The sequence below is a fragment of the Panthera pardus genome, unplaced genomic scaffold (assembly GCF_024362965.1).
Source record: "Panthera pardus isolate Hobbes unplaced genomic scaffold, ASM2436296v1 HiC_scaffold_8, whole genome shotgun sequence".
NCBI lineage: Eukaryota > Metazoa > Chordata > Mammalia > Carnivora > Felidae > Panthera > Panthera pardus.
The window spans coordinates 47,046,137-47,066,751 of record NW_026527013.1 but is presented as its reverse complement, the minus strand read 5'-3'; the positions used below and the strand labels follow the sequence as shown (position 1 = coordinate 47,066,751).

The following is a 20,615-nucleotide window of genomic DNA, read 5'->3' as shown; positions in this document are numbered from 1 at the left end:
TACAAGAGAGCAAATGGGACAGAGGAGGGGAGGTGACAGGTGCACTTGAGGTCACTCTAACCTACAGTTAACACAGGTGGAGATGCTCAACGGGGATTCAAACAGAAACGTAGAAATCAGCAAAGAGGTGGAGCCAGGAACTACACCTTTGCGAGCTGTTGGCATAAATGGTAGCCGGAAGCCACGGGAGATGATGAGATCACCCAGTGAGTTTGGAGAAAAAGAAGACAAACAGGCTCCAACATTTCAGATATTTTAAGATTAACTGTATATGCCCCAAGGCCAGGAGGAAACCTTTGTAGGAGGCAAAGAAATAGCACAGCACTGAGCCCTAAGGAAGCGACTAACTTAAAGTGTGGTGGTCTAAGGTAGGTTGGTCAGAGAGGGCCCACAGATGAAAATCCTGCAGTCCCAGGTATAGGGACTCTTAAACTGCTTTAATCTGCCTTCCAAATCTGTTGAAAGGGGTTAATTAAGGGTAATGGGATATATCTGAGCAGAGATGGTGAAGGAAAGGGAAGATCCCTTCTAGGGAAAAAAAAAAAAAAGTCTTCTAAAACATACTCCCACTGTCCCTATACACCCCTCACACACACAAAAAAAGGAAGAAAAGTAGACACCCCTCTTTCCCTGAATTCCTTATTAAGTGAACAAGTGGCCAAAGTATCTTGGAATTTAGGATATTGGTCATCTGGTGAATAGAATAAAGAGGGAAAGACATGGTTCTTCCCCTTTGCCAGGTTAATATTTAGACAGTCAAGATTCAGTAAGCACACGGATTGGCCAAAATTTCAGTAAAGGGACAAATGCTAAATATTCTAGGCTTTATACGAACTCTGTTGCAACTATTCCACTCTGCCCTCACAACATGAAAGCAGCCAGAGTTAACACTAAAGAAGTAAGCATGGCTGTGTTCCAATAAAACTTTATTTACAAAAGTAGGTGACAGACTGAATTGGACCTACTGGCCAGTTTGCCAAGCCCCGGACTAACACATCACAAGCCAACAGAGGAGAATCTGGGGTCAGCTTGAAAGTTCATAAGATGCATTCATTCCCTCCTTAGAAGTCATTAAGGAAAGTTACCAAGAGCACAGACCTTTTGCTAGACCTGAAGGAAGAGAAAGAAAGGAGGAAAATCTGGACTTGTGGATTTAAAAGGATGAAATGAAATGATGGTTCAACATACAACCTCTTTCAAGTCTTCTCTTTTTTTTTTTTTTTCCTGTTCTTTAGTCAAATGTTGGAGACTATGGAAAACCCAATGGTTTCTTTGAAGACCCTCCTTAGAAACCAATTCCTGCTTCTAGGTTTCGCACAAAGGAAAGAGCTTAACGTTCTGCTTCCAAAGATCTTCCCTCAATGCCCAATGAATGTAATCCTCTACTGGAACACTAGAAGAGCAGATACATGTACCTGTCCACTTCTGCCTAAACTGATGGCTTTGCTATTCAGGAAAAAGGAAAAATAACACTGGGTCTCCATTTCCTCTAAAAACATGAGCCAGGGTGCATACTTTCCCCTCAAAGCACCTCAACAGGAATGTGTTTCTTTCTTTTTTAAAAAATGTTTTTTTTTTTTTATTTTTGAGGGAGACATAGCACAAGTAGGGGAGGGGCAGGCTCCAGGCTCTGAGCTGCTAGCAGAGAGCCCAACATGGGGCTCAGACTCACAAACTGTGAGATCATGACCTGAGCCAAAGTCAGACACGTAACCCAGTAAGCCACCGAGGCTTACTGTGCTTCTTTATACCCAAGTGAGGAGGAACGACATATGGATGTGCTGATAATCCCCGCAGTCACTTCTTGTCCTGGACTGCAAAACCAAGCCAATATGCCCATGCCTTCTCTAGTGTCCACTAACGTCTGGAGAACTGCCATGACCAGCTGCGTGGGGTGTCACCTTTTTGGAGAGTCATTCACATCTTATGTTCTCAAGAATGGTAACTACCTTCAAGTGTTGACTTTCTACCTCAAAACCTGAATTTAGACCAAAAATCTTGAAAGACCTTTCAGTGACACATCAGTTTCGTGGGAATGGAGAAAAAGGGTAAGACGGTAAGGTACATATGTCAAAGAAATTATCTGCACCACAAAAAAAAAGGGGGGGGGGAGCAAAGTAAGCACCTAGGTCAGGGAGCACTTGAAACCACAGAGTGACTGGACTTCCCTTCACTTACCGCTTCACGCAGAATGTCTGTCAGGAAAGGTAACCAGTACCCAAGACATGGAAGTGCCCTGACCTTATGGACCTCTACCATCATTTCAAATATATAGTAAGAGGGACTCAGGTGAACTGAGTATGAAAACAAGGTAAAACAGCACCCCCCAACCCCCGGCCCAATGGACCATAAATCGCTACACAGAAGCAAAAGCTCAGGAGTCAGCTTTTTGACAAGAAACCTAGTTTAAAAAATGAACTCCACTTTTTAAAATAATAAATGTTTATTAATAAAAAAAAATCAGCATATTTTGAGATCCTTCTATGACCCTGGCAACTGTCAGAAGCACTTGGTGTGAACTACCCTGTCGCAGGAGCCCTGTGAGGTGGTCACTCTCACCATCCTGATCTCTAGCCGGCAACCACACTGACAGAGGTCAACAATTTTGCCCCATGTCCTGAAGAGGGACGTGGCAGAAGCAAGGCTCAAACCCCAGACCATCCTCATTCCACAAAACCAGTCCCCACAGCAGCAGCTCACAGGTGCGCACTGTCTATAGGGACACGCGCTTTACCCCCAATGCTACTCCATCTTATCCTCGCAACAGCTCCATAAGGAAGGGACTTAGTTTTTCTAACTCTTACTTTACAGATGAGAAAGCTGAGTTTCAAAGCGTCCTGAGAAAGTCCAAGGTCACCCCATTGGCCGAGGGCAGGGCTGGGGTTCCAACACAGGTGTTTCCACTGTGGAGGCCAAACTCCTTCCCACGTCAGAGGCTCCCCTTCTAGGCAGTGTCCCCAGAGTCTGCAACCCATTACCACCAGCTCTCAAAGGAGGGGCAGCTGTTCAGACCCGTCACAGCTTCAGCTGAAAGGCAGAGAGTCCAGGGAAGCCTGCGGGGGACAGGCCACCTGCCTCCCTCCTATTTCAAGGCCAATGGCTCCCAACTCCGCCACACTAGGGCGGGGGTTGGGGAGCCATCTTCTGACTGTGGCAGGCCACACTCATTTCCCACATGGATAAAACCTGAGGTCAGAAAACACCACTCAGAAGTGACTCATTTCTGACTTCCCTGCCAAAAACAACACCCTTTTACGTAACTTGCTCACACACCAATCTCCTCCTCCTTCTAAGGGTGAGAGCCCTGTCAAACCAAGGCTGCTTGTCCTCGCAAACTGGCCTTCTGTTTCCAGCAAAGGCAAATCAATTTGCCCTTTCTGCCCTCATCTCCCTGCTAACTGGGGTCAGAGGTAGCCAGATCAACATGATCCTCCAATGTGCCCTTCTGGTAACTCCTTCTGGAAGGGGTGGGAGATTTCATATATAATATTGGCTCTTGGGCTGATTTCTTAAGCCAACCACAAAAAATAAGTGTGTGGTGAAGGAAAGGCCCCCAAGGACTAGGGATCTCTCTCAGATGAGTTTGCAAGCCAGTTTCCCGAAGGAGCACTTCTCACATTTTCCATCTCCAGCTGCGTACGTGCAAAAAAGAAAGCCCTTTTCGGGTGTGTCTGTAGGCTAGACTTGGCATAGGAATAGCTGTGGGCAGCCATTTGATACATAAAATTCACTGTGCTTCTGCAACCAGAAGCAATTAGTCCAAAAATTTTTTTTTGTTATGTCTGTCTCCTTAATTTGCTATGAGGTCCTCTATGGTCATGTCAGCACATGTATCTCCCAACATCTGTATTTGCTTTCAAAAAACCCCAAAAAGGGGCGCCTGGGTGGCTCAGTCACTTAAGTGTCTGACTTCAGCTCAGGTCATGATCTCATGGCTTGTGAGTTTGAGCCCCATGTCAGTGATCTCATGGCTTGTGAGTTCGAGCCCCATGTCAGGCTCTGTGCTGACCACTCAGAGCCTGGAGCCTCCTTCAGATTCTGTGTCTCCCTCTCTCTCTGCTCCACCCTTGCTTGCTCTCTCTCTCTAAAATAAATAATAAATTCTAAAAATTAAAAAAAAAATTAAAAAAAAAAAGACAGGGTGCCTAGGTGGCTCAGGTGGTTAAGAGTTCGACTTTGGCTCAGGTCATGATCTCATGGTTCGTGGGTTCGACCCCTGTGTCTGTCTGTGCTGACAGCTCAGGGCCTGGAGCCTGCTTTGGATTCTGTGTCTCCATCTCTCTGCCCCTCCCCGGCTCACACTCTGTCTCTCTCTCCCTCTCAAAAATAAACATTAAAAAAATAATAAAATTTAAAAAAAATGTAAAAACCCACAACACGAGATATGTTCAAAGATATACTTTACTCCTCCTCTTCTCCAGGTGAGGACAGCTTCTGCCCTCCCGCAGGGAAGAGGAAGCAGAGGGAACTTCCCCCAGGGTGCTGGTGGGAACGTCGCAGGAGGAAGGAACACAGAAATTGGCAAGGACTTGAAGGACGGATATGCAAGTGCCGTAAGGCTTGCTGAGCCCTGAGTGTGCCAAAAATTAATTCATAAGCAAATGCTTATTTTATAGTTTCCCACTTGCTACAAAACACCAAGCAGAAAGATTCCTTTTGAGAGCTGGTAGGAAGGGGGTGAAGCCGGAGTGGGGAGGTAACATAGGGGTTGCTCAAAGAGAAGCTCGATTCCATGGTTTGACAATGTGTCATCCTACCTTGCGGAGCTGAAGGGCAGTGGTAGCATCTCCTTGTTCCTGTAAGCACAGGGTTCACCATAAAGTCTGAGCTGCTCTCAGGTCAGAGGAATTTGGAGATTAATATCTACCCCTCAGATAAGCCAGGGCACAGACAGAAGATGCTCAAAGACTTGAGGACACTGTCCCTAAGAGTCCATTATGCCAGGATGGGAAATATCCTAAATGTGTGTTCCTGTCATTTCAGGGCTTTAGGTGATGATGTGACAGATAACAAGGTTTCAGAATAAAGGAGCAAACTCTCTCTGTGAGGGTTCCTAGCAAGCACTACATGTCTTTATTTTTGGATTCCCATAATTGATTCCTCCAAGGTCTGGGCAATGAAATTCACAACTTTTGGAGAGCTAAGGGCCCCACCAACTTCATCCTAAGGACTGGGATGAATATTCACAGAACACCCAGAAAGGCAATGACATGAGTCGTCGCTTCTGCAAAGACAGGACTGAATTTTCAGGGAGAACAAAGCTCCTCTGTGGTAGACAATGGTGCCTTTTTTTTTTTTTTTTTTTTAAACTTTAGCGCCCAACTCAGGGGTTTGACTGACCCATGATAGGTGCTCAATCGTTTATAATGCGGGGGGGGGGGGGGGGCATGGAGCCAGTCTCCAAAGTTGCCACCTCCACACAGTTCCCTCCTAATATGCACATGCCCTCATCTCAACAACAGGTGGGGCTTTTCTCACCCCCCCTCTGAAATTGGGCTGACCTTATGACAAAGCCTTATGACTGGTTTTGACCAAAAGAATGCGGCAGAAGTGACATTCGAGGAATCCCCCTCAGCCCAGGACTTACAAGGATTTGTAGCTTCCACTTTCCACTTCTTGAAACTCCACTTAGACCCCAGTCAAGATGCTCTAAGAACTCCAAACCACATGGAAAGGCCACAGGGAGGAGAACCAAAGCAATCCAAGTGACAGTCCCCAGTGAGCTCCCAGATGAGAGCCAGAACCAAGTGGCCACCGTGGCTGACTACCCAATCAAGCCCACGCCAAAATCACATGGTATAGAAGAACCACTCAGCTGAGCCCAAGCCTACAGAAGTGCGACAGCTGTCAGAACGGTCACTGCTTCAAGGCATTAAATTTCGAGAGGGCCGCTAAAGTGACAGAACTAAAACAGGGGGGTGGAGGAGACAAGAGGCACATGGCATTTAGTCTAGTTCTGTAGCTCTGAGTAAGTCAGAACCCTCACTGAACTCCTCAGACTCCAATGAGATCGCCTGAGTGGAAGGACTTTATACACAGTAAGTGCCCAAACCCCAGGGAGAATGCCTGGTTCCACTGTCTTCACTACTGAGCTCTGCAGCCAAGAACCCACCCCTGGCCCACCTACAGCTCTGTTCCTGAAGGTGGCAAGGAGTTAAGTGGTAAGAAGGAGCAAGTCGACTTTCTCTATAAAGCACCTACTATTCTTCCTCAGACCTTTACCATCATCCTATAGAATGAAGGCATCATAGGGAATGAGGAGTTCAGAGAACCCAGCTGCCCTGGTTTAAATCTTGGCTGTGCTACTTACTTATTGTAGGATTTGGGGCAAGTTCCTTAACGTTTTTTCATTTTACTTTCCTCATGTGTTAAAAGGGGTAATTACGGCATCTACCACCTATAGAGAGAGTGAGGATTAGATGAGAGGATACACTGAAAACACTGAAGCATAGTTCCTGGCTCATAGTAAGCACTTAACTGGCTATTATCATCATCATTATGGCTTTTACTTTTGTTAATTTTTAAAATGATCATACAGTAAAACTAACTGCTTTGGTATACAGTTCTACAAACTTTCACACATGTATAGATTCACATGGCCACTACCAAAAGCAGGACACACAAGAGTGTTATCACACAAAAAAACCCTTGTGCTGTTTCTTTAGAGTAAAATTCTCCCCTCACCCCTAGTCCTGGCAAATACTGATCTGTTCTTCATCACTACAGTCCTGTCCTTTCGAGAATGTCATAGAATTAGAACCACATAGTATGCCTCCTTTTGAGATTGGCTCCTTTCTCTCAGCATAATGCCTTTAAGATGCATCCAAGTTATTGCATGGATCAATAGTTTGTTCCTTTTTATTGCTGAGTACTATTCCATTGTATGGATCACCTGGAGTTTGTCCAACCATATTTTTCATAATTATTTTCACAAGCCAAAGTAAACTTCAGAAATGGAATCGGCCAAACATCACTGATAGATTCTAAGAATTCCTGGAAAAACATTTAATAATTGCTTACAAGTTCTGATTCAAGGCGATAAGGAACCCAGGGGTCTGCACTTAGGCCTTACACTTGATAGACACAGGCACAGCAACACAGTAATAACTTCCTTAATCCCACACAGATCCGGACTGGAAGGTAGTACTTATTCTCCTTCTTCTCCACGTGAAACATGTTCTAAATCCTGGGAAGAGATGCTTATAAGCATAAGGGTCCTTCTGCAGCCCTCTTTCTGAATAGGCAACACCCAGTTCCGGAACCCTATAGCCCTCTATGCTTCCCTTTGACTGCCCTTTCTACCACCAGTCACTGAGAAACATTACTCCATGGAAGCCCACCTGACCTCAGACCAATTTCCCTTCCTGACACCACAACTGGACAATACGAACAGGAGTAACGGGCACAGAGTTGCAGTGGGACCTTAGGCCACCTTCAATGGATTACAGCATTTCAGCAATCATTAATGGTTGCAGCGACAGTGTTAACCCAACTCAGACTAACTTTCCACAGCTACTCATTTACTACTTCAACCAGCTTCTCTAAAGCAGGATGAAATTTTCAATCACTCCCCCTGGGGCTTCAAGGTTCTTAACCAGCTCCAGACACAACCTGAGTTCCACATCATTCTCTCCAGAGAAAGAAAGCTGAGGGCCAAGGGAGAGCTCACAACTCAACTCTAGGCTAGAATCAATTTTCCTGGAACCACGGGTCTCTGCTGAAGCCATGGGCCAGATTCTCCCCTCCACCCTCTGAGGTCACAGAATGGGGAGGATGAGGGAGAAAGAAAGCGTGAGCATGTGTGCCCTTGGTGCTATGCCCTCCCATCCCGGCTCACCCCCTCATGAGCACACTGGCTCCCTTAAGAGAAAACATCTCCACTCCCTGCAAGGCTGAACTATTGGAACTCTATTGTGGCAGTTCATCTGGAGCCTGAGCTTATGAGTAATAAATGTGTGAAAACATGAAACTAATATTCATAATTACTTTACAAGATAAAGAACTTGAAGGAAAAACAGCTTCTGTGTGCCTTGCCATCATCATGAGGGGTACACTGTGAAAAACACGGCATCCTGCCAGAACCGCAGACTCCATCTCGCCAGCCAGCCTTAGCACCAGCGGCCCTCAGCCCCCACGAGCCCTTTCCAAGTTTCATTATTCCTTAATTAACGGTGCCTTCATGCTTCTCCTCATCCAGACGCTTTTAAGCCTCAAAGAGCCAAATGAGACCTCTGATCTTCTCATCTTCCACATCTGTTTAGGTTCCATTTTGGCCAGCATTTACCAACTATCAGTGAGTCTAGGGTCCAGTCTCAAGCAGGGAGTGTTGGAGAGTCTGCATTCATGATATCCCGTCCCTGAGCCTGTTGCCCCACTAGGTTCAGTACCTCTTCTTCTCCCCATTTTTTTTCTACTGAAGTATAACTTATGTACAATAAAGCACACCAATTTTCATTGTATGGGCCACTGAATTTGAAACAGGTATGTACCCGTGTATTCACCCCCTAGGTGGAGACGTTAATTATCTCTAGCACCCCAAAAAGTGCCTATCCTAGAAAATACCCTCTCCCACATTATGACCAATTTTATCATAGAATTATTTTCAGTTTAAGTTCTTGTTAGCTTTCACCTACGTTATTGCTAGTTAACTTACTTATTTGAACTGCCACCTTCTGGATCCTGTTCTCATGTCACCTGTCCAACACTGCCAGATCTGTAGTCCTAAATGGCAGCACCAAGGTCCTTGACAGGCTGCCCTATACTGCATACAAACTCTAACACCCACCGCCAGTCCCCGTTCACCACCCTACGCCAGCTCTGCTCAGTGTGACGGACCCAATTCCTGTTCTCCAGCACCCCTCCAGCTCCGGCACCCTGGGCCTCCTCTTCCCTCCCAAGCAGCACAAAAGAGCTGGCCCATGACCCAGTTCCACATCATTTCCACCCTTCAGACCCACAGCCATCCTTCAAAGCCAATCTCATCAAAAAAACCATTCACTGGGGCGCCTGGGTGGCTCAGTCGGTTGAGTGTCCGACTTCAGCTCAGGTCACGATCTCGCGCTCCGTGAGTTCGAGCCCCGCGTCGGGCTCTGGGCTGATGGCTCGGAGCCTGGAGCCTGCTTCCGATTCTGTGTCTCCCTCTCTCTCTGCCCCTCCCCCGTTCATGCTCTGTCTCTCTCTGTCTCAAAAATAAATAAACGTTAAAAAAAAAATATTTAAAAAAAAACAACAACCGTTCACTGACTCCTCACACAGATGTCGTTACTTCTTCCTTGGAGGGTCTGTGTTATCATTCTTACCTTAGATGGCATTACCATTATCCTTGAGAAAAATACATGTGTTTGCATTCTTGTATTCTTGCTAGATTTTTCAGTTTCTCTAAGACTAAGCTTCTAGGATTCTAGGATTTCTCTAATTAGTAAAGCTTTAAAAGAAAACTGCAATTTCCAAAAAACTGGAAGCAATAACCTAGGGTTTCCAACTTTTTCTTTAGCCAGAGGGGGAAAAAAACCTGTCACCCGCTATCAAAATCTTTTCATTAAAGCAAAGACTTTGGAGCTAAAAGAAAAATTGGAGAGGATATAATATCAGAAATAAAATAGTAAGATGGTCCTTCAAATTGAATTTACTTGGTTTGTGAAAATCTCCTCCCAAGCTCTCCATTTTTTATACTTGGCTGTGCCTGGAGAACCTTCTCATAGGCCAACTGGCTCCAGTGTCTACAAACCACTGCCTTATAGTTCCTACTAAAGCACTGTGTACACACAAAGCACTCAATACATGTTTAGTTCAACTGATCTAGTCAATGCAAATCAGGTGGTTGAAAAACAAGGAGTGTTTGACACTGCTTCCATTCCAACAGGGCAATAAGTGGGCCCTATTCTCAGGAGAATGACCACAGGATCCATCCACGCTCGCAGTCAGACTCACATGTGACAAAATCAGCAATCCCAACTTGTCACAACTCCGGTGCAAGTGATGACTCAGGCAAGCACTGGACTGTGCCCCTGGCACAAATCTCCAGTTAGGGAAGTGCCTAATAATGAACTTCAGAATTGTGTGTTGGGGCAAGCAGGGAATGGAGGTGAGAAGACAGGACCACCACAGTTTGCTGCACAGCGTATTCAAGCAGCAGGGCGTCTGGGAGAATGAGCAGGGGCTGAAATTCAACCTGGCCCAGGCAAACCTCCCCACAGCAAGGCATGTCCTTGGCTGGTTTGCACAAAGAACCAAGACTCCATTGATCAAGACTCTGAATTTAAGTTCAAGCCCAAGAATTTAATGTCAAATATACACATAAGGGTAAATTTTATGGCGTATTGGTATATCTCAATAAAGCTGTTAATCAAAATGTGTATACACACACACAGTGAGCAAACCCTTATTCAAGAGCCAACAAAGAAGGAAGACTGCATGATGAACGGGATAAAATATTTAAAGAAATAATTTTAATTGTCATTTCTACGTGAAAATTTTAAATATATTATTAAATTTATTAAAATTGACTTATTAAGGACTTCTGTCAAGAATTCTATCAAGTTTTTATTGTTTTAAAATATATATCCAGCTAACAAAAAATCATCTACACCTCTTTGACTAACCTCGCCTGACTTTTCCCAGTTAGTACAAATTGGTGTTATTAGTTCAAATGGCTGTATTGAGCTTTTCACTTCAAAGGTAGGGAAATTTATAGCCATTATCTACAGATATAAAAATTAAATCCAAATAGCACACACAGTCTAAACTCTTTTTTAGTCATCCTCTGATGGGATCCTCTATGATCTTGGATAAAAAAAGTAAATACACTTCATTCAATCATTCATTGAACAAACATTTATGGGCATCCTACCATGCCCCAGATCTTGGACCAATTTTCTTCATACATCCTTAGCAGTTTATCATTTTCAAATGTGACTCGTGTTTTGAAACCAAGTCTAAACTATGACTGAATGACCAAGGAAGATACTGGTAGAATTCGTTTTTCAGAAGAACAGAATTTTGTACTCTAAGAACGAGGGTTCCATTGTAGAAGATCTTGGCATCACCTAGGTGCCTGGCTCCCAGAACAGATTCTCTTCCTGCTCAGTGGGGATGCCACACAGAAACCAAGCTGCCTTCTTACCTGTATAGTGGTGTTGCCTCCTTCCAGAAGGGCAATGGCCAGGAGAATGCTTTCATGAAACACTCGGTCACTGGATGCGTTCATTATGAGGTCAATGACCAGATTAGAGGCACCCTCCTTGTCGAGGTGGCACTGAACCTCAGCCAGGCTCATCTCACCCCTGCTTGTGGAGCTGGACCCAGAGCCTCCCGCTAGGAAGATGGAATATTGTTCTTATTAACCACAATCAGAGCAGCAAACGTGTATTGCATACTTACTATAGACCAACACTTAATGCACTAAACATTGTAACAGTATTATCTCCTTCAACCTTCTTAAAAAAAACCCACAAGGAAGGTACTAATTATTAGCACAGAGGTGAAGTCACTGGTCTTCAAGGGGGACACCCAGCTTGTGAGTAGCAGAGATGGTAACTGAATGTAGGCAGGTAAGATGAAGAAGGATATATTTCCAGCAAGAGACCCAAAGCCATCCAGTCAAGACTCTCCCTAGCATTAAAACACAGTGACTTAGTGCAGAATTATCAAGAACTAGTTTGAGTTCAAGAGATAAATCAAACTCATACATGTCTTAGAACACTCCTAAGAAAACAAAGACTGTAACATTCACTTTAGCCCTGTTTCTAACAAACCCGCCCTAGCTAACCCCAGACTCATTCTTTCCCGTAATTTACCTGTTCATTCATTCAATCAATAGTTACTCCATGCTTGGCATGGAGCCAAGAGCTGGGGATAGGAGAGTGGAGGAAACAAATGAAATTCCCATCCATACTGAGCTTGAGATGACATGAATAAACTTAACAATACATGGCCTGTGTCATTTAGTGGAATGGATTCCAACTGTGCTTAGAAAATGCCTATTTACGAACTTGACTGGCACTATTATTGGCAATAACTGAAACATTAATGTACGTGGGGACACTGATTAATTTCAGAAAAAAGAAAATCAGCCATCAGTCCTTCCCTGCAGACCTCAATTCAAATGCCACCTCCTTTACACTGCTTGTCTTGACTATCTGGATCCATTACATCCATAGTGCAGAGTACAAATTGGGTTGCTGATCTTCTCTTTTACAGCTTTTTAAAGCAGAATTGGTCTCTGGTGCATTTCTAAACACCCAAACACCCTCATAATGCCTCCCCAGGCCTCATATTTGTGGAGTGACCCCACTACAGAAAATAAAGTGAAATCGTTTTGAGATGTTATGTGAGGAACTTCTGCTTGAGAATCCCTGGGAACTTTCAGATGAAATGAGAAGGTCCTGTTCCTGAAATGGTCTGAAAAGTGTGTCGTCACTGAAGCTGCTCAACCCCATGAAGCAAGCAGATATGTTTCAAGTTTTTATCTGGAGAGAAACTCAAGGTTCTTTCCCAGAAATTGCTAGGATAACTTTATTAATCACCAAATATTTTGGTGCTACTTACAGAATCTGCAGTCCGTAACAGTCTTCATTAGAGATAGGTAATCAGACAAGTCACATTTGTGCTTCAAGCAATGAGCTCCCACCCCAAACTCAAATCAATACCCACAATGAGTTCAATGTACTTGCAACTTTTACCTGTAATTGTGCTTACCATGTTTTGTAACATCTTTAAGGATTTACTTTTATGCAATTCTGGACTTTTTTTTTTTTTTTTTTTTTTTTTTTGTAGTGGGGAGAAAAACTCTCTTAAGAGTTTGGGAGGCTTACAGCATAGGCATTAGAATTAGCTCTATCAAGGTTCAAATTATAGGCCAGTCACTAAGAAGCTTCCAATTTCTCTGTTAAAAAGGGACAGCAACACTACCCACCATAGAATGGAGAACTCAGAGGAGCAAACAAGAATGTAGAACACTTAGGAGAGCCCTGGCACTAATTTATAACATAAATGTGAGCTTTTGCCATCCTTGTTGCTAACGTCATTGTTATTTAATGGGAAGAATGATTCCTAATGACCACAAGAAAACAGGCAGTGAAATCAAGTTCCTTGAGTCATTCAAAAATCACCAAGAGGGTTGCTGTACTGGAAAGAGGGGCAAGAGTCTTAGCCAATATCTAATTGCAGGGAAATATTTTTAGCTATCACTTTGATGGTAGACCAAAGGCAAAATGAATTGCTAGAAAACACACTGGCAACCCAAATTCATCTGTCAGAGTTTCAACCTGTTAAGTAGAAACATGTAGCTCTTACGTGGCACACTCAATTCACACGTGCAGCTAATTAGCACACAACACAGCCTACCTCCTCCCCCAGGCTTGCTGGGTCCTCCTGGTGACAGCGGGCCATTGCCAAAGCTGGTGAGGCTTTCTCTTCTTCCTGAAGGTCTGATGTTTCCATAGTAACGGTTGACCAAAATTTGCCTGAGCGCCTCACCCTTAATTCAAACAGGATAATGAAATCAGGTTCTGAATTCAATGCATAACTAAGCTACTAATATTCAAAAAACACAGAGGTACTCAGTTATAATTGGCTCAGTTTCACTCAGTGAAAAAATAAATTATTAATAAAAGCATTTGGAAACTGTAAAGTTAACTTCTTCAATATTTTCTCAGGAAACCACATCATTAAAAAAAAAAGCAGCAATCTAGAATACTAAGTATCTCAAGTACTCTCTCTCACGGTGATAAATACAGAACATTAATTTTGAAAGGTAACTAACAATAACAAAAACAAAAAAATCCCTTGGAGTAAGCCAATAAAATTCAGACAAAAAGAGACTTTTACAGGTCACCTTTCACATAGCAATATAAAAATGTTACTCCAGGCACAGGGTTATTCATAAGATTGTAAGAGAATACTAAGACATAAAAGTAACACTGCATAATGATATGATAAGCTGAACATAAGCCTTTCTAATAGAAACAGTCAATGGGTCAAGTGGTGAAGAAAAATGCTATGGAAAATAAGTGGCAGATATCAGACACATCATTCAAAAAATAAGCACCATAGATGAAACGACATTTGACATTTGCTTTGAAATAAGGGAAGGGAATAGGTAGGGATATAAATGAGACAAAAGCAGCAAGGAGTTGATGGTTGTTGAAGCCGAGTTATGCATGTGGCTTCTTAAAAGTTTTCTGATTCTTCTCGTATGTATTTGAACATTTCTGCAATAAAATGTTTTAAAAATATAACCATCAAAAGAATCTTGGACAGAAGACATAACATCTCTTTCACACAACTCCAACCAAAAAAATAAATAAATAAAACTGTGATTTGTTCTCTAACACTGCGGGGACATTGGCAAAGCGGCACAGAGCAGCAGGATTTTATTCTCAGCTCTATTCCACTTTCAGTTATGCTAAGTGACTCCCAGGACACCTCCCAGTCTGGAAGCTTCTGAAAGTCAGAGGCTGTATGGTTCTCCCCCACACTCTTTCCCAGGGACAAAGTAGTAAGGCCTGGAGTTCCTCTGGCACATCATCAGGAGGGGTAAGTGAGAAGTCTAGCAGAGAGAAGGCGTGCTGAAATATAGCAGGTGTCTAAAATAGAGGCTCAAGAGTTCTTCTGAAGAGACCTGCAACGGTAACATGAGCCAGTAGAATTTAAAGTGATTTGTTAATTAGCTCCAAGAATAGGTCTGGAGACTTCAAGTAGGGTGTCTGCAAAATAAGATGGGATGGAGCAGACAGGAGGCCAGGAAGGTCCCTGAGAGTAGCAGAGAGGCTGGGGGCCAGAGGGAGATGGGACCAGGGAACCAAGGAGAAAGGAAGAAAACTCCTTAATTCAGCGCCAAAATCATGTAAGGTCTTAGGGCTACACTGCCAAATTTTTCTTCTCAATTCATGCGGTTGGTCAAAGACCCCAGGGACAAACTGGGATGGGATAAACAGGAGAGGAGGGGGTGGGCAGTACTGATTCTTAATTCAAAGCTCAGGAAATGGAAAAATCTCTATTTTCTTCTATACATTCCACCCACAAATGTCTCTCATCGTAGTTCAGCAAAGAATGGTGCTTCTATTAGCTCATAAGACTTGTTTCCCACCTTGAACAACTGTAAATACAAAATTCCAAGAGTTGCTTCCGATGGGGAAGTTATTTCTGAGATTTTCACGTACTTTTTAAATGGACTGCATTTGGTACAGTAGTCTTTAGTGGCTTAGAAAACCACATTTTTGTTATAAAGGTTTAGCTCTGCTGGTGTTTATGTCTCCAGGACCAGTACAAACACATTGATACTCTCCAAAGCAGTCACTGAGAGCATGGTGATTTGAAAGGGTGACTTCATTTTTTTTTTTTTTTTAATGAAGAAAATTGAATAAGACACAAAAAAATGGAAAAACATTCCATGCTCCTGGACTGGAAGAATAAATATTGTTAAAATGTCAATACTACTGAAAGGCTGACTTCATAAGAGAAATACAAATTTCAAAGGATAGTTCAAAAAAGCCTACTCAAAAAGAAAAAGAGAAAGAAAAGGTTACCTCCACATTGAAGGTAACAGGAGACTGAATATGATTTCTTTTTTTTCAACATAATGATGTATCTATTTGATTTTCTTTCAGTAACATACAGACTGAATTTCCACAATAGGGAATGGTTGACAGTAAACCACCCCAAGTCTCTAACTGGATCCCTTTGGGCAGCACAGGGACTGGGAGGTTGACAACAGAGTTGAGACCTAAGAGCTGCAATCACAGAAGACAGCCAATATAGCCTTCCTGGCAAAAGCATCTGGAGGATCGTAGGGTGGAATGGTCAAGTCACAAGCAGGGCGATTGTGACCAACTGACAAACACGCATCTTTAAGCAACTGTCAACCCCAGCCTTTGCACTATAATCCCACTTAAGGAAGGAGAGACTCAGATTTTCCACTTCTGAGTTCGAGGGGAATTAGCAAGACTATGGTCAGTTTGTAATCAAGCAAGCGGGAGGTGAAGAAAGGAGCACATGCCATCTGGGAACACGTGGACTCCAGGAACAGGAACTTCACATTTATGCAGCTTGGACGCCAACTGAAGTTACAGAGGGATCTCACATTACCATTTTGTCTCTCTTTCCACAGAAAAACCCTGGCAGTTACCATAGCAACTGATGCATCAAATGGTACATTTTTCCCCCATAAGAGAATATCATGAAATGTGCTAATTATGGAAAAACACACACACGTACATTCTACCCTACGAACTTTTATTTTTTTTCCCTTTTAATTATAAGGTTTTTGGCACATATTCACCTCACCTTCTCTCCACAAACACACACACACACACACACACACACACACACACACACAAAAGTTTAAGCTGCAAGGGAAAAAAAACCCACAGAGCATGTGGGATTTGCCTTTTTTCTTTTCTTTTTTAACAAGTCAAGATTTATTCCTTTTTCTGAAAGAATAAAGATTGATAATTTTAGGTAAAAAGGAAAAAAGAAAATGGACAACATTATAAAAAGTTATGCAAATCCCTAGTGTAAAAACTTAGGTTGAAGAAAAATTCTGTTTTCTGAGCCAGTGGTTTAATTTAGGAAAAATTAAAATCCGCAGAGAAAAGCCTTCCTAATCATCGTGATATAAATTACTCAAGAGCACAAAACTGTTCAGGGTACTAGGCTCAGAAACCTGACTGCAAAAAAGGAAAAACAACAACAACAACAACAACAACAACAACAACAAAACCCCCGAACTCCCCAAATAACCTTACTTCTTCAGTTTTAATATTTGGCCATGCAGCCCTTTTTAAAAAATAAGAGTAATTTTTTTCCCAGCAGTTTATACCTGTAGTACACAAACAAGTATCAGATGTTTGTCTTGGTAAGTAACTCCACACACATATTATTACCTAAGACTGAGTAAAGGCAAAGGCCAAGAGTTTCTTTTGCAGGAAGTGTGATTTTAAAACCGTAAAAATGGTAGACCAGTGATGTAGAGTAATGAAACCAAGCTCCTGCCTTGCAGTTTGCTCACACAAGTTTCATTTCTCTCAGACCAGTGGCTAAGGTGACAGGTGGAAATATAGCCAAGTGTTGAACAAGGCACTAAGGAGTTAACATTGCCACTTACACAGGAGAGAAAAAGTAACCTTTTGGCTTCCCAGGTTCCAGGCACTTAAAAATCATGTGCTGCAGGAAAGATCACCCTCTCACATGAGTGGTGGGCCTTTCACATCTTAGTCAGCATTAAGGTAGTGCCTCGATTTTAACATACCTGCTTTTTGTTACTAGTGTATACCGAATCACTGAAGTGTTTCAAGCTGGAAGGTAACTACAGCAGTTAGCAACTCTTGTCATAGAGCAGTCATTGTGCTAAGTGCTTCACGTGCACACCCCAGCAGAACAGTCCTAAGGGGGTAGAGCCTATTAATGGCCCCATTTTACAGCAGAAGAAACTGAGGCCCAAATCACACTGCTAGGACTTGGCAAAGGGAGACCTAAACTTGTTTTTAATTCTAAAGCTGACATGCTTGCGCAGCATTCAACAGTGTGCCCCCTGGGAACCCAGGGTGTGAGGGACAGCTATAACGGCCTTACCAGCTACTTCTAAGGCCCATGGTAATTCTTATAGGACAGGCAAGGACAGAAAACACAGGAATGCAAGGGGCCCTCGCTCAATGAACTGCAAGAGATCCAGGATGCTGGAGAGGAAGGGTTGAATGCCAACTCTCTGGGAGCTATTCTTTGGTCATAGCCTGAGAAATTAGAATCGCAGAAGAGTGGAAAGAATTTGGGACAAAGTGGGACCGGGCAGGGGCTGGAGCGTGTGAGCAGAGCAAAGGTGCACCAGGCTGCCCCCTGATCTCAGGCCTAAGCCCTCTGGACACTGAAGACCACAATTCCAAGGCAATCTTTGCAATAACTGCTTGTGTTCTAACTCCATGACTTTGAGTAAAGTACTTTAGCTGCCTGTGTCTCAGTTTCCTAATGCGTGAAATGGGGATGAAGGCCGTGTCACTGGGTTAAGGTCAGCATTAATAGAAACTGATGAGTTAACGTATGTACAAGGCTTAGCACAGTCACTCGTATATGATAAGTACTCAGAAGCCCAGGATATCTGCTTATCTTCCAAACATGAATAACATGAATTGGTCAGCATGCTAATGATGTATACAGGCCTTGTAGAAAATGGTTTGGCAATGCATAATCAGCACCTTAAGAAAGTGTCTATCCTTTAGCCTAAGAGTGCCCCTTCTAGGAATCTATCCAAAGTTGTACACATTTCATTTCTTCATCAAAGGGATAAAATGACAGACTACTTGCTTATTTGTGGAACTTTAGACAGCTATTAACGTTCAAAGACTTTCAAAGAAAATGACCGTATATAATATTGAATGACAAAAGGTACACAAGTTGTACACTTAGACTAATCCCAAGGACAGTGAAAATGCTCAAGGGCACACATTCACATCTGTGTAAAAAATGAGCAGAATAAATATATCGTTAGCTGTTTTTATAGCTGAGTAGTACAATTACCAAGTTTTTCACTATACTTTATTATAAATTACCCATAGTGATCATCAATGACTTACAAAAAAATATTTATGACTTCACGTAACTAGAAAGCCACTACAGAAAAATAAAAGAGGTCACGAAAAGCTTATTAGCTTGCTGGTCATTATTTGAGACTGGTCCTATAGGTAGGTAAGAGGGAGACTCTCCAGTTACCCTCACTGATACAAATGGCTGTGACTGGTCCTGAGCCAGTTAGCGCTTTAAGAATATCAACACCAACAAAAGCTGTCTTTAAATTATAGTGTATGGCTGAGGGAGGTGTTATGGTCATTAGCTCCCAACATCCAAGACTACGTACCCTTTTATGGTCTTCCAGTTGCCTCAGGGGGGGACTCGGTTCAAGTTCCTGCTAAGCATGCAGAAATTCCATTTTAAGTACAACACTTAGGCAGACATGACCATCTTCAGTATCAGTCACAAATGAAACACACCAAGAGCTCAGACTGAGCAAAGAGTTACACAAAAGGATTACAGGCCCTTAAAAACATTTTCCCAGACACATATTAATGCTCGATTACTTTGAATGCTGAACAATTGTCCTGTCCCCAACCCTGATGCACTGTTTAAAGTGAGCAGACTTATGACTTTTTTGCCATATGTTATATTATGTACTTTTACATAACAGGGCAGGTCCTCACAATTCATACATGCATTAACTGCATGGCACATGCATAAGAACATCAATGCACACACTTCTGAACAGACACATACACGGCACCTTGGCTCTCCCCGACCCACCAGTACACAGCATTCTAATCCAAGCTGCTAACAGTGACGTGCTCTGATCAGCGTATTAGAGACTGATCATTACAGAGCATCCACATTGCAACTCAGCTACCTGGTAATCGGTTTCATTTTTAAGATCTTCATTAGACTTTTTTTTTTAAATATAGTGCGCTTCATTCATGCTTTACCCTACTGTGGTTTTATCACAGTTTCTGAAAGTAAATTTTCATAGTTAGAAATATGCCGCCCCAGAAAGCATCTCTAAGACTTTAGATGCCTTAATTAATTCTAGTTCCTCATTTAACAAGGTTAGCAAGAAGAAGGGAAAGAGTGCAATGTGAAACTGACTATATTAGCAGCTTTCACCAAAACTATACATTAATATCCAGAACTTCAAATGTGCATCATCTCTGCACAGGACCCAGAATTTATTTTGTGTAACAAAAGAAAGGTCTTGACATTCCAGAGTCTCTCAAAAGAACATTTCAAGAGGGAGACAGTTTTGTGTGAAAGCCTTCACAGAGCCCTATCTCCTCACCTGGAGGGACACTTTGGTTTACCTCCAGCAACTCAGAACATTCTTTCTACAGAGAGAGCCACCTCAGTTACAGAAACCATCAGTTCCCAGCCCAGCTAGAAGACTTCCCTCCTGTATCTACCACCAGGACAGAAATTCCCCCACAACAACTCAGACACTCAACCAGGACAACTGAGAAGCACCCATATTTGCTGTCATTGCAAATATAGGTAAGCAACACACACCTCTGTGGAGTTCTCAGAATCCGGAGCTTGTGGTAGCTAGTTGGGAGTAAAACAAATCATGTTAGTTATGGCATTTGAATCTCGTGGGGTACAAAGAAGTCCAGAGACCAACACTCAAGGACAAAACACAGAAGGCAAGATCAAAGATGAGGTGACCTGGCTATACCACATCTTCAGCAACTGAGGCAGGGAGATAGATAATTTCTCTCTTAAATTGGATTAAATGTGGTCATGCTGGAAGAACAATTGGCCCGAGATAGGGAAATTTATTTGAAATAAGCAAAGAAACGAAAGACTACTAATGACCAAGGAGCAAATCTGTATTTAAAAAAAAAAAAAGGATGCCAAACAAAGAACCGCTGCACACCTGTGTTTTGATCATCAAGAGAGGAAAAGCTATTCCAGGGCTATCCGCAAAGGTACAGGGAGGGAGGAACAGGTGGGTAATGACAACAGAGGTCTCGGGGGCAGTCTCCTTCCCAGGGTCCAAAGGTTGCCAAAGACAGCACCACCAATCTGTCCTCCACAGGGCACGTGCTCCAAGCAGGGAACTGATGTCAGATGTAACTGCCAGACCC

General features: G+C 42.9%; 1 protein-coding gene across 6 annotated transcripts in view; it reads right to left on the bottom strand.

Moving 5' to 3' along the window:
- ITPR1 (inositol 1,4,5-trisphosphate receptor type 1) overlaps positions 1-20,615 on the bottom strand; it is a 327,038-nt gene that overhangs the window by 92,314 nt on the left and 214,109 nt on the right. For 2 of the 6 annotated variants that reach the window (XM_053897548.1, XM_053897550.1), the window contains 4 exons: positions 20,038-20,073; positions 18,848-18,898; positions 13,345-13,477; positions 11,123-11,313 (listed from right to left, as the gene is read on the bottom strand). In XM_053897548.1, the coding sequence (XP_053753523.1) occupies positions 11,123-11,313; positions 13,345-13,477; positions 18,848-18,898; positions 20,038-20,073 (411 nt within the window). The remainder of the gene's footprint in view (positions 1-11,122; positions 11,314-13,344; positions 13,478-18,847; positions 18,899-20,037; positions 20,074-20,615) is intronic. The other 4 variants (XM_053897549.1, XM_053897551.1, XM_053897552.1 and 1 more) reach the window with 2 other exon arrangements.